A 16642-nucleotide genomic window follows, 5' to 3' on the forward strand; every position below is an offset into this window, starting at 1 on the left:
AACCATATTGCTCATGACATTCTTTCATGTGGTCCAAATTGTCCAATATGAATTTTTCTGGGACTGCTGAATAAATTCAGATTTGCAAGGACTACCTAACCGCAGTCAACAGTTCCCATAAACAGTGGAAAATCGTATGCAAAACAATGGTTCAGTTTTCAAATGCTATGGTAAGAACACTATTTCCATCCTTCTAAAGAGGTCTTGCACTATTTCAATAATCCTTGGTTTTAATGACTGATTATAAGTGCTTAACAACACCAGGAAGAAAGTCTCTATATGAAGCATCCAACCTGCATAATGTCATGAATTGGCAAGTGTCAATCTTGTTTTCCTATCAGAATAAGTGTTATTTATTAAGATTTGGCTTCTAATTTGCACTGCTTCCAGAGCTGTCCCTCAGTAAAACATATATTTGCAAGGAGCTATGTATACTTCTGCTATATACAGAAGCTTTCAAACCCGGTTGCCAAACACACACCTGTACAACTAAGGAGAAAGATCAATTCTGTACATGAATTCTATCCAGTCACCGGCCTAAAACAAATTATTTAGTTAAACACCATGGCTTTGCTAAGAGATGAAACCATGTGGTATTGATTGATGTTGAGTTCATCCACCATAAGTATCATTTGCCTACAGAAACAGCAACCAGGGCAAGTTAATTTTAAATCCTGAGCTCTCATGTCAGTACTGTCCGCAGTATCAGAAGGCTCTACAGAGGTTGTTAACCGTCAGATTAGATGAACACTGCTGCTTTATAGGTCTCGTGGGACTGCAAAGTCTGCTCCTCTTTGGTTCAGAAATCCTCACATGGGAAATTGCCACAGCAAGCAAATCCACCACACCATTTTTATCTTGTTCCTTTGATTTGCAGCTAGAACTGAGGGATGTTAAGACTTGCTGTGGAACCTGACTATGAGAAACACCATTAATCCTACTAATCATACTTGACTCAGATCCAGGAGAATTTGAAATTTGGATGGAAGGTCCTACTTGATTCTTCGACTTTGATTTGATGGATAATGTCTCCAATGAGCGCTTGGTGTGGAACAATATCCATGGATGTCCTGAAGTTAAGACAGCTCAGATGTCAGCAAATGAAGTCTAATGATTAAGCTTTTAAAAGAGCTCTAGGGTTAATCTCCTATTCAAGTCCTAAGACAAATTTATAAGTTTATACCAGATAGGCTCAGAAATAGATAAAAGAAACAAAAATAGTCCAAATAAGTTGAAAAAGAAAAACATGATAAACGGCAGAAGGAATCCTAAGACAGAAAAATTCATGATGAAAATAGATCAATGGAACACTTTATACAATTAGCAAAGTTAGATGATTTACTAAAGACCGCAAGGCTAAGTCGCAAATTTCCAAAAATTATATATCAAATAATTGTTTTAGTATTTAAGAAAGAGCAAGAACCTACTTAATCCTTCATCAGCAGTTATTCTTGATGAGACGTCCCTGGTCAGCATTCTTGCCAGCAGATAGCGTGCAGGTTTAGATACAGATTCCCATATCCCCGGAAATCAAGCTTTACATTCTTGATGGCCTCAGATACGGCCTTCAAGGAGTCTCCTTGAAATGGAAGAACACCAACCAAAAGCACATGAAGAAGCACCCCTGCACTCAATATATCTACCTTCTCAGAATAATTTCCTAATAGAACCCCAGGGGCAACATAAGCCAGACTTCCAGCCAAACCAGACAAAACCTGACCAGTAGTAAATAGTAATTGTATTACACAAAAGCATCAGGCATATCTCATAAGGAGACAAGCAAATGTTAAACAAACCTTTCCCGAAGCAACATGCTAATGCAAGCATCTTAAGCATAAATTTGCTAAAACAGTTAAGAAGTAACAAACTAGAACATGAGAACATTTAAAGTGAAATCAAATAAAACTAATCTGTTTGGCTTGTAATTCAATGATAACAATTGCATGCCCTTCCAAATTTATAGTTTCAAAATTTTCGGCCATTATGCTTTAATTTAGCTTCACAAATGGTTTGGCTTGATAGGCTCAAAGAAGAGCACAGTACCTCACATGCTCGGTATCAAATCATAATACTGATGGTTGTAGAAACCTTTAATGCTTGAAATTTATATCATTTGATATAAATTTAAACAATTCAAAAGATAACATGTCCTTAATCCTTTTCTTCAGCAGCTTCAGTTGTTAACAGACCGAGACATGACGATAGAAAGATGTAGCAACTTAGATTCTCTTCATCAATACACAGACAGGAAAAGAAGTCTTACTGTCTCAACCAAAAACTTATTTCTCTCCCTCTCCCTCATGCATATAAGTGAAAGATGGCATACCTGATAAACATTGAGAACATACAAAATTTAAATCTCCATACATTGAGCATTAAGTTGCAAGATACTAAGTAAAGCAGGAACTTAATAGAATCAATAAAAAGTAAAGATAAGCATTCTTCAAAGCAGGTGCCAGATATTCACCATTGTAAATTCTCATGGCAAGACTGAAATCTGCCAACTTCATTTTTCCAGAAGTTGCAAGGAGAATATTCTCAGGCTTGATATCTCTATGCACAACTCCCATGTCATGACAGTACTTAATGACTAACATCACATCCTTAATAATATTGGCAGCAGGTTGCTCTGAATACGGACATTCTGTCATTAGATCAATCAAACAACCTCAAAAGCACAAATCTATTACGAGATAAAAGCAATCCGGCTCCTCATACACCACCTGCAAAGTCACAAACCCAGGATGACCAGATAAATGCTGCATTATCTCCACCTCTCTGTGAACTGTCTCTTCTCCCCTAAGCAAGGTTTTACAAGCAAACTCTACTCCACTGGTTCTAGACCTACACAACCAAACTGACCTGAATTTCCCCTGCTCGATCGTTTCACCCTTAACATAATCATCCTCAACCTTTTTCGTCCCACTGATCCGTGTAATCACCTCAATGCAACCCATCTTTCTCTTAAGACCTTTACCCAGAGGCACCAATGAGGACGCACCGCAAGGCGGGGCAGTAGCAATGCCAGCGAGTCTACTTTTACATGAACCAACAGGTGGTGTATCCACATCTTCTTTGCACCTCTTCTTTATCCTTGAAAAATCTTCTAATGAAAAATGGGGCCTAATATAATCACATGCCGAAGCAAATTTGTTGGCTACCTCCGAAGATGCATCAGTTTCACTTCCTTTCCTCTTCTTTCTCATCAAGTCAAGTATCAATTCAGAAAAAAAACTTATCCAAAGTTGGACTGGATGCATTTAAGTTTCCTAAAGATTACGATGAAAAATCCAGTTTTATTAGCAATCTATTCTGCTTTAGTTTCCGGTAAATGAATGAATAAAATAAAATAAAATTATGGGTCAAAATCAGTTCAAAGCCGAAGGATGTAAACAGAAGCAAAATAAGGCAAGAAAACTTGATTCGCTAAGCCGCAAAAAGTTGCGAACTCTTGAAAACGAAATATTTACTTGAAAAAAAAAATCGAGAAACTGATATGATCTTGTTTGTTTTTCATGGATTCTCCCGGGGACCATATAGAATCCAGATTTAAAAAAAAAAAAACCCAACATTTGTTCTATTATTATTCATAAAAGTTCAATCCAATGATAAACCAAATCAGAATTTAGTAGTAAAGAACGAACCTTTAGACACAGTGAAAAATCTCCCACATTCCAATAAGGGAGACCCCGGTTGATAATAAGTAGTTAAAAGACCGAAAACGAAGAAAGTAACAGCGACAATTAAGCGAGTAAGCAAAATCCGGGGATAGAATTTTGGAGAATAAAATAAAAAAACCTAGAAACGTCCAGGCTTGAGAGATTTGGAGGGTGATTTTATTTTATGATAGTAATACTTATTATAGCATGCAGTAAAATATTATTTTTCTTTTCTTTATTATTTAAATAAAATCATTTACCTGCTTCTGAACCAGTCGGGTCTCATCCTGTTTCCCATTTATCTGCTACTGAACCAGTCGGGTCTTATACGGTCACCCTTTATGTGGGTGATGACGCAGTTTGGAGCGTTCTAATTGGTTTAAGTGACCTCGCTGTCAGTGTGCTTTTCAGTTTACTTACGTGGCCTCATTGGTTGGACAAAAGCAGAGTCGGGTCCAAGATGTGGACGCGGAGTATTTTTGGTTCCAGTCGTACGGGTTGCATTCCGTTCCCGAGAATGGAATCTATAAAAGGTTATTTATTTATTGCTTTATGAAATTTGACTCCTAAATTATCTCTGTTTTTTTTTATTTTAGTATTTAAATTTTTTTAAGATGATACTTAAATTATCATTTCATCACTTGATTTGGTTTTTTTTAGATGCTGTTAAAAAAACCAGTCCCCATATTATGCGAATTAGAATGTGCCATATGGTACATTTAACCAATCACAATATGCCAAGTAATAATTAAGTTTTATAATAAAAATATTTAATTTAAACTTAAATTAAAAAAGTACCTTTAACTTTGACTTATTATTGATCGAACATTGAATAATGTTGACTATTGTTGACCGACATTGATCTATGTTTACCATCGTAGACCATCCATGCCCGCTATATATGTATATTATAGTGCTTAAAAATATTAAAAATCAGATATAATATATAAAATTTTAATTTTCTAAAAGCTAAAGAAATTTTAATAATTTTTATAAAAATCTAAAAATATAAATATAAATTTTAAAAACTCAAAGTAATAAAAATATTATAAAATAAAATTATTTAAATTAAAAGAATGCAAAAAATAAACTTAAAATTTCAAAAATATGTATTTAAAAAAATAATTTTTCAAAAACTTCAAATTAAAAAATTAAAAATATATCTAAATTCAAAATAATTTAAGTGTTTTTTCTTTAATATATATTTAAAATTTTAAGTTTTCTTGTCGCAAATTTTAGAATGTAATATTTTTTTATTTTAAAAATTTTAATCAAAATAATATATATATAATATTATAAAAAGAAGATAAGTGAAGTGTTTTAATAGAGAATCAAGGCCATTGCTAGTCAATGGTGTGAAAGTCAAATGTGATTTTTAAATTTAAATATCACGTGACAGATTTTAACTTTAGATGTGCCAAATGACACATCCTCATTGAAAGCACGTGATTTTTTTATATCATTGGATAATTTAAATACCAATTTGAGACCAACAAAATTTAGGTAAAAAGTGAATAAACAGGCATAGTTTAGGGGGCAAAATTAGAATTAAGCCAAAATATTTTGTTACTTACCGTTTTAAAGCCCAGCCCGATTATTTACTATATATTTTTAGGGTTGTGTCTTAATTTTGTTTGCGCTGTTTATATCTTTCGCTTTAGCTACTGCCACTTCTTCTTCCTCCTTTATATTCTGTTCTGCTACAAAGTGAGATTGTTTGATACATCGTAAGTTTCCATCATAGTTTTCAATCACTCATCATCCCCAGACCTGAGAAAAACACACAAGAAAAAAAGTCTTTGTTGGGTACTGCCCGGTACCTTAAGTTCCGGCGGAACGGACGAATTTTGACCGAAATAACTGGTACCGAACGAAACTTGAAGTGGAACGGAATTTGTGGGTGAGTGTCCCGGTCTCTTGCTGGAACAGAGTATCCCGGCCGGTACGGGTACGGAACTGATTTTTATGGTCTCAACGCAAAACTAAGGCACCCTAAAACATCAGACACAAAGTCGAGACAAAAGAGAAGCTGAAAATGGCCGAGTGTGTGAGGACAACCTTAAATCCTTCCCACTTCCTACTACACTCCACTAAAGCCCCAACTCAAAATCCCTTTTTTTCATCACACTCTTCCTTTGAAGCAAAATCCAATGCTAGAAAGTACCCCAAAATTTCCCTTTCCGTTATGTCCAGCCAAAACCAAAGCCAAAGCCAAAGCCAGGGCCAAACACAAGTCCCATCTCTTGATGCTTTGCTCAACTCTGGTCGCAAAGAAGAAGTTTTTGCCAGCATAAAAGCCTCACTTCACAATTGTCTGTCAGAGACTAATCTTCACTTGACAGTCCCTGGTCTCAAATCCAAAACCAGAGGCAAGGTAGACACAAAGGACTGCCTTTTCTTTAAATAAAAACAAATAGTCAAGTTAAAAGATGGAAAATTTTTGTAATTTTGCTTGAGTCATGCAGGTTAGGGACATTTATGACAGTGGGGATTATCTTGTGTTGGTCACTACTGATCGTCAGAGTGCATTTGATAGGATTCTTGCCTCTATCCCCTTCAAGGGCCAGGTTTTTATACTCGCTATTTTGTTATTGGTAAATATTAACAGTAGTAGATGTATCATTGTTGGAATTTCAATTTTCAGGTTCTTAATGAGACGAGTTTGTGGTGGTTCAATAGAACTCGGCACATGATTCCAAATGCAGTTTTGTCAGTACCAGATAAAAATGTTACAATTGCTAAGAAATGTTCTGTCTTTCCTGTTGAATTTGTTGGTGAGTATCTTTGATATTCTTATCAGTCATTTTTGTCACATGGAGGGTGGTTGATTGGAATCGAATTGTTTCGTTTTTACAAACTTGGAACTCTGAATTTTCATGGTCACATTTCATGATAGGAGCTATTCCGAAGTCCATTATGAATGGAGTTTCACCCTATCAATTAAAACAATCAACAAGTTTCCTTAATCCTTTGTTCATTCACAGCATGTACAATAATGAAAATGATCCATGATTTTTTGTTTTAATATTTTTGTGGGGGATTGAATTGCCACAGGTTCAAAACAAGTTTTAAGTTCTAATTTTGCATGCCAACCTTGTTATTTAGAGCTATTGCTGTCGCCTGGTGTAAAATCCTCATCTGATCTGAATTTTGGTGCTATATGCAGTTAGAGGGTTTGTGACCGGAAGTACTGAAACATCACTGTGGACAGTTTACAAAAATGGAGTTCGAAATTACTGTGGAAATGTACTTCCGAATGGTGAGGCTTCTGTGTAGTTAAATCACTCTCCGTTCACTTGGAAATTGTGCTATATGATGGTGAAATGATATGTTTGTTATAGGGCTGGTAAAAAATCAAAAGTTAACTGCAAATATACTCACACCAACAACTAAAGCTGAGGATCATGATGTTCCTGTAACTCCTGACGAGGTTGATCCTTCTTTTCACCAAAGTTGAGCTTTGAATGATATAGGGAAAGTATAAAGAAAAGAATAAGATTCTTTCTTCATCTTTATGTTGCTTTAGTGTTCTCCTTTCCCCCACATCTGCCCCTTAAACTAAAGGCTAAAAAAAAGGGTCCTATTGGCTAATCTTTGCATATTGTCTATCGGTAACTGTTCATCTGCTGGTGCATTTTCCTTGCAGATTATTGAAAGAGGATTGATGACTCAAGATGAGTTTGATGAAGCTAGAGAAAAAGCTTTAAGTTTGTTTGAATATGGACAGGTGATTTTGATTCTGTTCATAAACTTCATGTGCTATCATGGTGTAATATCTATCAACACACTGAAAATTCTTCAAGATGAGATCACATAAATTATAGATCATCATGTTAAAACTTAGAATATACATGAAATCGTATTAAAAGAAAAGAAAAGAAAAAAACAGAATAAGAGTAGAATAAGAAGCAAAACAAATATTTATTGTACTTTGTGCTATGACAGCATGTTGATTAAGATGAAAATGGTGAATTTTGCATTTGCAAGTTGCTTCCTGTTCTCTTAAAGTCCCATAGTTTTGTTAAATACCATTTCATTGTATGTAAGATAATATCTATCAACACACTGAAAATTCCACAAGATGAGATCAAACAAATTATAGATAATTATGTTAGAACTTAAACTGCTCAAGAAATTTTATTTTATTTTTTATAAAATGAATAGATTAGAATAAGAAGGAAAACAAATATTTAATTTTACTTTGTGCTGTCTGTTGATTGAGATGACAATGGCGACTTTGGCATTTGTGAGTTGCTTCCATTCTGTTAAACTCCCCTAGTTTAGTTAGAAACCTTTTTATTACTACTCACCATTGTACAGTTCATCCATGCTCTGTTGGTGATGAAAATGTTCTCATGTCAAGCATCACAGCATATTTACAGCAATCTTTGGTGTCTCTGTATGTTTGTGTCTGTTTGTGCTTTCTACAACCAAACACTTTCACCATATAAGTTATTAAAATATGATGAGTTTTTTAATTATGTATTGCCACTTGCACTTGTTATTGCTCAATCAGTAACTACTGAATGGTTTATTGGAGCCGACTTTATGATTTGAATGATTTTGTTGAGAAAAATGCAGCGTGTAGCTTTGGAGCATGGCCTGATTTTGGTAGATACAAAATATGAATTTGGAAAGAGTAGTGATGGTTCAATTCTATTGATTGATGAGGTTAGATTCCATTTTCCTGAAAGGTTCCCTGCTTCTGCCTGTCACTCGTATACACTTTACACGCACATTTTAGGTATGAAAAAATTCACACAAACTGACAGGCAATGATAAATTTTGCTTTCTTGTTCTATAATTCAAGGTGCATACGCCTGACTCAAGTCGATATTGGATTGCCAATTCTTATGAGGAGCGCTTTCAGAATGGTCTTGAACCTGAAAATATTGATAAGGTGTGCGAATAGTTTATACATGTCAGAGTTGATGTTTAGGGACAAAAAGTTTAGAGTGAACTAATATTTAAATGGTTTGTGGGGTTTATAGGAGTTCTTAAGGTTATGGTTTAGAGAGAACTGCAATCCCTATGAAGAAAAGGTAAGTCGCATCAAAAAGTTAAATTCTATGCTCATTAATGTAAGTTGAGGATATATCGAAATACTAATTTGATCATGCAATCCTTAGGTGCTTCCTGATGCCCCTGAAGAACTTGTCTGTGAGCTTGCTTGGCGGTATAATTTCCTCTTTATCATACCTTTTAGTTAATGCAAAATATATACTACTAAGAATGTAAAGAGATGAGCAAAATTGAAATCTATGTCTTAATCATTTGAAGTTACATCTCGCTTTTCTTCATTTCTTGTCTTCATTCAACTGGAACACACTGTCACTGTTTTATCAGCTCGCATTGGTAATTTTTTGCTATGCTAGGCTTCACAAAGCATGACTGCATGGATCCAATTTCATATGTATGGGGTTCAGTCATTAATTTTAAAAGTGACAATAGTTGTAGTGCTTTAACATTTTGACCCTGTTTTATGTTTGTAGTGCTTTAACTAACGCCCGTTTGCACCCTTACTGCCAGATACATCTTTTTATACGAGACTATAACAAAATCAAGATTTGAGATGCAGCCGATGGGAGTAAGACTTAGCACCATAGATGTTCTAATGTTTTTACGCAAAAATGGCAGGTTAATTTTCGTTTTTCTTGCAGGAGCCAATACACGATCGAATCTCGCGAAATGTTTCCTCTGCATTATCATCTTTGCAGTAACTGAAGAAGAGCGTACAAGATCTTATGGTTTTCCTAGGATGGTAGCTATACTGAAACTCTGAATGAGCATTCAGCATTAATGTAGTTTTTAGTGTTTTGCTCCTGTTATTTCCTGTATGTAAACAGGCTTTCTGCATCCTTGAGGCCTTTGGCAGATGAACTTAGGGTGGAAGACGAGCTGATTGCTCTGATATAATGCATTGGTCACTTATTTTGCTTTTAAAATCTATAACTAGGATCAGTATTTCAATAAATTCTAAGATGAACGTCTGACATTTTTGTCCTTGATCTTTACCAATGAATGAATGGCTGATTCATCTTTTCATTTCTTTTTTTTCCGTAGTTTTACAGCAAACAGGTCATGTTGAATTGTTGGATGTGTGTGCGCATGTGTTTTGTGTTTGTTGAGAGAGGAAACAACCACATTTAGACCAGAATCCGGCAAATTTTGTAGATCTCGATTGTGATAACCGATAATTTCCAATTTTACTAGCAATGAAACATTATACCTTCCTGTTGGAAACAACTTAGGAAGAAGCAGTTCAACAAAAACAATGCCCTCACATGGTAGTTAGCTTACAATCTTAAGGCTGCTATCATGATTTTAATGGGGGACAACGTCCTAGTGGCATTCATCTAGAGCACCTATGCAGGCGCTCGTGCACTATTTCTCTGTTTTTTAAGTCCATAGGGTTTGATATCATCAGGAATACTGATACTTCGAGTTGTTGTTTTAAACCCGGAACATCAGCCATCTTCTTTCCTCTACAATAGAATCTATTTCATCCCAAGAACATTTGAAAGGCATTGCCTCTAATCTCTGGGTCACATTTGCTTTGCTCGTTGAGAGCTTGAACAAGGGCAGAAATCTCATTATCCATCTCAATTCCATCCTTATACATCATTTCAAGGATGTCAAGCACTGGTCTCTTAGCCAAAAGGTGGTTTCTAAGCCATGATTTATATATTTCTGAACTTGCAAGACCCAAACGCTGAACATCTCTAAAAAAGTTGTTTGCATCGTCTGAATTCCCATGCTTCTCGAAGTACTCAGCAATGGTCACGAGAGTATAATGGGGCGGTCTCCAATGACAATATTTTAACAAAGCGAACGCTTTCTTCATAGCAGTGACGGCCTTCACCATGTTCTGGCTTTTCACCCACCCTTCCATCAGAATTTCCCATGTCTTGTAATTAGGACACCCTCCTTTCTCCAATGTGTGGCGATGCAGTGACTCAGCTTTCTCCATCCATCCATTCTTCACGTATGCACCTAAAAGCACATTGGAGACTCTGATATCATAATTTCGACAGTTGTATTCCCACTCCATAAACACTTTCTCCGCTTCTACAATACCACCGAGCTGAACCAAGCATGATAATATGCACATATAGTTGGCACAAGTCATTCTCTTACCTATTAACTTAATGGTTTGCCAAAGCCGAAGAACCTCGGTCTTTTTCTTCAACAATGCATATTGAGTCATGAGGAAGATATAACCAAAGCTATTACTTGCAGACAGCTTTGTTTCTGCAGTTTTGAGGGCAGTTTCTGCTTTCTGAACCAGACCTGCTTTGGTATAAATATTAGCTAAAGTCGATAGAGTGCTCCAACCCATACAGACCCTCTCATCACTCAGCATTTCAGCATAGACGGCTTCAGCTTTTGCAACCCCAGATGATCGTGCTGAAGCATCCATCCAAAGGTTGTATGATAGAACATTTTTGGGTATTTTGTTTCGATTCATTTCTTTGATAACCAGAGGTACTTTTTCAAACTGAGATGTAGCAATGTACAGTTTCATCATTTCATTATATAGATGGGGGCAGAGGGTCATCCCCATAGAAGCAAGCTTACTCATGAAAGCCTCGGCTTTTCCAATGTCACGTTCTTTTACATAACCATTGAGAAGAGGGAGGCAAGCTGCTTTCTGTGAAGCAGTATTGGGTAAACGATTGAAATGTTCTTCAGCCGCTGTTAAATTACCAACCTTGATGAGTAACTTCACTTTAGTGGCATGAGCAACAGCTGACATTTGTAAGCCCTTCTGAGTTTCTTGCCATGTCAAAATCTGTTCGTTTCAGAGAGTAAATATAATACAAAATCAAAGCCATTGAAAACCCATTAAAATAAATTAATAAAATACACTTTTGCCTGGAAAATGTTCCCTACCAATTAAAAAGAATGAAGGTTTTGTTTTTGTTTTTGTTTTTATAGATATTGCAATATCAACAAATTCAGAAGAAGAAATTGAGAAAGGAACCTCAAGGGCATGATTGTAGCGCCCAGATTTGTGGAGAATTTGGGTAATGGATAGGAGGTGCGGAATGTCAACTTTCTGACCCGAATCAACCCAACTGCGAAGCACCTCGGTTGCACTTTCCGTCGGCAACCTCAACCCCAAAATTCTCCCCTTTAAACTTTCATTGCTGGCAGCAGCAGCACTTCTAACACTAGCCTTTTTCACCCGGGAAGTAATAGAACTTAGTAGCCGCCCCCACCTGGCGTTGCCTCCATTGCTTTTGAGGTTAGAGAAAATGGAGCGACTCGCCATGGACGATATAACTCTGCTTCCGCTCTCTGTCTCTCTCCGCTCCTTTATCGGTCGAGGAAAGTAGTAAACCTCCGTATCAAACGGCGTCGTTTAACGTAAAATTTACTCCTCCTTTTCCTTCAAACTTGGTTCCAAAATGAGAAAATTCAAGTAGCTTAATATGGCAAGTGTTATTATTATTATTATTTTTTATAATAGAAGAGTAAAAACATAGATTAAATAAACACAATTCTTGATGATATAACACTAATACCATTAACACCAAGTTGATCAATAAGTGTCATCGGAGGAGAATAATAGAGAATACTTTGTAATATTTGCCTCCAAGGCATCGATGATGTTAGATCTTCAGCAAGTTTATTACCCTCCCTATAAACATGTTGGATAACCATTTTCTACTCCTTTTTCAAATGGTCTTGAGTTTTCTGAATTAAGTCAAACTCTAGATAGCAAGTGTTATTAACTTAAATTCTTAATACAATTTTTTACTACATAGGTTTAATTCTGTCCCAATTTAGTAATTTATGGATTTAAAACTTAAAAGTGAAATTGATATCATTATTAATAATTAATAATGTTACCATTAGATTTCAATAGAGAAATTAAATTCAAAATAACACCGAGTAATTATGTTCGTGTGTAAATTCGAAAATGGAGAAGAAACCTTCAAAATGCAGTATGTATCCATAGTTCATATCTAACTAATAGCGAACCAAAGTTCACACTTGGAATTTGCTGGAGATAACGATGATGACCAACCTTTAAATGATACAACCGAGAGAATTTGATATAAATTAAGAAATATAATTTTAGATTATTAAGAATAAAATTATATGTGGAGCATATTTATCATGTCGATTATTAAAATAAATTTATATCCGAAGTGTATATAAATCCATTGTTAGAGATTATCTAAAAGGTTTTAAATTTCCAAAAGATATATATCTATTTCTTTAGGGAACCATTACCTCTTTTAAAATAATTGATTATTAAATTAATTTTGAGTGTTTATAATTTTACCAATCATCTAATTATAAATATCACTTATGGTATCTACACATTATTTTCATAACACTTAAATACCTATGACACTTATAACATAATTGGTCACTTAATTTTGTATCACACTCCATAAATGAGGATTTTAATCCAACATTAAACACTACTTTCGAGACTATTGGGAGGCAGAGGCGAGGCCATCTCAGTTTCAGGAGTTGGTTTCTTTGTTTTGATTCGCTTGATGTCACCATAGAAGTAGGAAAGGAAGCCCCATAGAGACAGAGCAAGAGACACACCCTTCTCGGCTTGAAACTTCTCATTGAAGAAAAATACTGCCAGAATCTCTGTAACTGGTAATAGAACCGATATCACTACACCCGATAGCAATGATGATGCACAAAACACTACTCCAATTGCTCCCAAGAAGAAAAATTGCCATATTATTGCACTAAAAATCGCAACTATGTAGTATTTTGTTTCTCCCAGCTCAAATTCCCTTGCTTCCCTTCCAATCACCTGCAAACACAAACAACCTTTCAATGTATTAGTTTCTCCTGGCTTTGAGCAATGTACTAGCAGTGGTGATCAGTTGGTTTGTAGAAGCTGAAACAGTATCTCACTAGTGTTGGATTTCAATAGGCCAAAGCTGCCTTGGCTCTTTTTATTAAAGACACAGGTGATAACTGATAAGATTAGAAAGTTTTACTTCTAGTTTATGTGATATAGTCATTATTGGAAGTAAAGACTATTGGTGATTGTGTATTCCTAAACCAGAGACAATATGTTCATAATCTCCTAAACTCAGCTGGCATGAGTGAGTGCAAGTCTCTGTCAAGTCCCATGATCAGTTCAGCTAAGATAAGAGCTATAGAAGGAGATCTTTTGGCAGACCCTCATCATTATAGAAGTCTTTGTTGGGGAGCTACAGTATTTGGGAGTGACTAGGCCACACATCAATACTGTCAATGAGGCAGGCTAATACATGGCTCAACCTGGAGACAGCCATTGCAGGCTGGTCAAACAGCTCATTATCACTGCCTTTGCTGATGCTGACTGGGGAAGCAACTTAGAGGATCGAAGGTCAAGTCTGGTTATGTAGTGTACTTTGGCTGCAATCTTGTTTCATGGCGTTCTAGAAGAAAACCTGTGGTTGCTTTGTCAACCTCAGAGGCTGAATACAGTGAGTATTGCAAGTATAGTTTCAGAGATCACTTGGATATAGTATTTGTTCCAAGAGCTTGGAGTTAGCTTGTCAACCAGTGAGTTAGTGTGTATATAGATTTATACGCAAATCGAATCTATACATAAATAGTATATCAAACTATAATATTATACAAATAAATTTATATTTGGTTTTCTAAAAATAACATGCACATCTTAAATATAAATTAGTAAAAATTTTAATATATTTAAAAGATATGATTAGACTTCTATCACTTGTCCTGTAAGAAGAGGATAACTAAGAAAGAGACAAAAAACAAACCTTGAAATCATTGTTGACCAGCATCCCGACGGTGCAAAAGGCAGTAGCAACCAAACACATCACCAACTGAATCTCCATCACAAGGGCGTAGCTGATCTCTTGCTTTGCCTTCTTGTACGTTAGTTCCACCAAAGGCAATATAAATCCGTATAAAGCCGCTGCAGCTAAGGTCATTACGAACCCCAAAATATATTCCTTGTTGGATTCATTCGCAGGCCGGTCGCTGCTCGAATGCAAAGCCAGAACGCCAGCCCCTATGGTCAACAAAAACACGGCGTTTATGGAGTAGGCAGTGAACTTTTGTTTCACCAACAGGAAAGCAAACCCCGCCGTGAAAGCCAACTGCGACGCGATGATCAAAGAAGAAGTCGAAACGGGGAGACGAGATAAGCCATAGGAGTAGAAGTAGTTATCGAGGCCACTGAGGATCCCGAGGACGATAGCGGCAATGAACAACGGTCGTTCCATACAGAAAACCTTGTTTTCCGAGGTGGGATCGGCCGTCCTCGAACGATGCACGTAAGCACAAGCGATGGGGAGCAAGATGATGGGGCAACCCGCAGTCTGGAGCCAGCTCGAGAACCAGATTCGGTTGCCACCATGGATGAAGTAGAGACGGGTGATAAGTGGACCACCGCAGTTGCCTATAGAAAGGATGATGCAGTTTATTACTAAGAGAGCTTTTCTTATGGTGCCGCCATCCTTCACCTCCATGATTAATTTCTCTGTTTTGTATTTGGATATTTTTGCATCTCTTTCCTCTGTTTCCAAGGTCTTTGTAGAATGGAAAAAAGCCAAAGTAAGGATAAGACAACCATATAGCTGCTGTTATTGACTAAAACTGAAAAAGAATAGCCTCTTTAGCCTAAGGGATATCAACTCGTTGTATTAAATTCCATAATTTACAGGCATTTCGAAGCAACTATAAGTATTTTAATCTATGATATAGATCATATTTGATTTTAAAGAAAAAATTCATTCTTAATCAATTCGATTCATCCAGGGTTTATCAAAGAGGGTCCAGTTTTTTTTACACCAGAGAATTTTATTGTCGATGCAACGTCTAACAAACATTCCATAACTGTTGGTCTTCATCAGCTCTCAATAACAGCCATGAAATTTTGCGGTCGGGATACTACTAGCTGCATATACATAATCCACTCAACTCACCATATTCATTTCGTTTCAATCTTGAAATTTTTTAACACTACGCACTGAATATACAGTTAAACACTAACTATTTTATGCTGCAATTGTTCTAAACGTTATATTACATAGTAGCATTAAAGAGGTTCTTTTTGTGTGTGTGTGTGTTTAATATAAGAATATATTGAAGTCATCTTTAACTAATTTTGTCTAGTCTTAGTATTGTATCTAAGTATCATCTATAAATACCTTCACTTGCTACTAAGATGAGAGTACATTATTGTAATTTAAATTTTTTAAAATTTTAACAAAATTCAGATGAGATAAAATTAGAGGTGTTATGGGACGAGTTGAGTAGGATCGTGGTCAAGTTTAAAAAATTTTCAAGTCAAGACTCACTTTTGGGTCAGTTTGGTCAACCCAAAAGCCCATTTTACTATTTTAAAAATAATAAAGTATTAAATTTTTTATATATTTCAATAATTAAATTTAAATTTAAAATTTTTAGTATTTAAATTAAATTTGGGCTCGACCGAATCAAAATACAAAAATCCTTATCCAAACCTAACGTTGAATGTGTCTAAATATAATTAATTTAAAAACTATAAAATATAATAAAATTAATTTAAATACTAAAATTACTTCTTAAAATACTATCAAACTATAGTAAAATAACTCTAAATATGAGAGTTATCCCACTCCAAATTAAGATTTTTGCTAGTCCCTAACAAAAGACAAAGAAAAACAACATAATAATTTAAACAACTCTAAATTAAATCTACTAGTCCTTGATATTCTCAAAAATTGCCTCAATATCTTAGGTCCAAATCCAATTAAAAGAATCTTTATTCACTATAATTAATGCTCAGTTAAAAAGTTATAAAATAGTCACTTAATTAATTGTGTTTATCTTTTTAGTCCAATTCCATTATCTATTGTTAACTTTGTGACGGAAAGTTGGCACGACAATTTTGAATAATATAATATCAAATTTAACCTTTAACGTTTATAAATTGTATTAATTTGATCTTGGTTCTAAAGAAATTAATCATAAACATTTATACATTATTTCAATTTGAT

General features: G+C 35.3%; 3 protein-coding genes and 1 pseudogene across 3 annotated transcripts; 1 reads left to right on the plus strand and 3 right to left on the minus strand.

The window, feature by feature from the left end:
* Nucleotides 1–326: 326 nt before the first annotated feature.
* Nucleotides 327–3867, minus strand: LOC108452813 (serine/threonine-protein kinase PEPKR2-like; annotated as a pseudogene).
* A 1403-nt stretch (nt 3868–5270) lies between these two features.
* On the plus strand, nt 5271–9633 carry LOC108453442 (phosphoribosylaminoimidazole-succinocarboxamide synthase, chloroplastic). Its single transcript, XM_017751544.2, has 12 exons — nt 5271–6033; nt 6125–6226; nt 6304–6433; nt 6826–6918; nt 7001–7089; nt 7306–7386; nt 8241–8330; nt 8470–8559; nt 8651–8701; nt 8789–8835; nt 9189–9246; nt 9320–9633. The coding sequence occupies exons 1-12, from the start codon at nt 5695–5697 to the stop codon at nt 9377–9379; spliced, it is 1230 nt and encodes a 409-aa protein (XP_017607033.1). The 5' UTR covers nt 5271–5694; the 3' UTR covers nt 9380–9633.
* A 207-nt stretch (nt 9634–9840) lies between these two features.
* LOC108453441 (pentatricopeptide repeat-containing protein At5g27460) lies at nt 9841–12281 on the minus strand. The gene is made up of 2 exons (XM_017751543.2): nt 11644–12281; nt 9841–11451 (listed from the first exon to the last, which is right to left on the minus strand). Exons 1-2 carry the CDS (start codon nt 11932–11934, stop codon nt 10162–10164), a joined length of 1581 nt encoding a protein of 526 aa, XP_017607032.1. The 5' UTR covers nt 11935–12281; the 3' UTR covers nt 9841–10161.
* A 624-nt stretch (nt 12282–12905) lies between these two features.
* Nucleotides 12906–15397, minus strand: LOC108452202 (purine permease 1-like). Its single transcript, XM_017749970.2, has 2 exons — nt 14417–15397; nt 12906–13449 (listed from the first exon to the last, which is right to left on the minus strand). The coding sequence occupies exons 1-2, from the start codon at nt 15128–15130 to the stop codon at nt 13090–13092; spliced, it is 1074 nt and encodes a 357-aa protein (XP_017605459.1). The 5' UTR covers nt 15131–15397; the 3' UTR covers nt 12906–13089.
* Nucleotides 15398–16642: the final 1245 nt, after the last annotated feature.

The sequence above is a fragment of the Gossypium arboreum genome, chromosome 5 (assembly GCF_025698485.1).
Source record: "Gossypium arboreum isolate Shixiya-1 chromosome 5, ASM2569848v2, whole genome shotgun sequence".
NCBI classification, from domain to species: domain Eukaryota; kingdom Viridiplantae; phylum Streptophyta; class Magnoliopsida; order Malvales; family Malvaceae; genus Gossypium; species Gossypium arboreum.

Bases quoted from the DNA above. Each gene is read 5' to 3' on its own strand.
- LOC108452202 (XM_017749970.2), bottom strand. From the start codon at position 15,130: ATGGAGGTGAAGGATGGCGGCACCATAAGAAAAGCTCTCTTAGTAATA. The intron at 13,450-14,416 runs GTTTGTTTTTTG...TTGTGTTTGCAG, and splicing joins TGGTCAACAATGATTTCAAG to GTGATTGGAAGGGAAGCAAG.
- LOC108453442 (XM_017751544.2), top strand. From the start codon at position 5,695: ATGGCCGAGTGTGTGAGGACAACCTTAAATCCTTCCCACTTCCTACTA. The intron at 6,034-6,124 runs GTAGACACAAAG...TGAGTCATGCAG, and splicing joins AATCCAAAACCAGAGGCAAG to GTTAGGGACATTTATGACAG. The intron at 6,227-6,303 runs GTTTTTATACTC...TTCAATTTTCAG, and splicing joins CTATCCCCTTCAAGGGCCAG to GTTCTTAATGAGACGAGTTT.
- LOC108453441 (XM_017751543.2), bottom strand. From the start codon at position 11,934: ATGGCGAGTCGCTCCATTTTCTCTAACCTCAAAAGCAATGGAGGCAAC. The intron at 11,452-11,643 runs GTTCCTTTCTCA...TGAAACGAACAG, and splicing joins GCTACAATCATGCCCTTGAG to ATTTTGACATGGCAAGAAAC.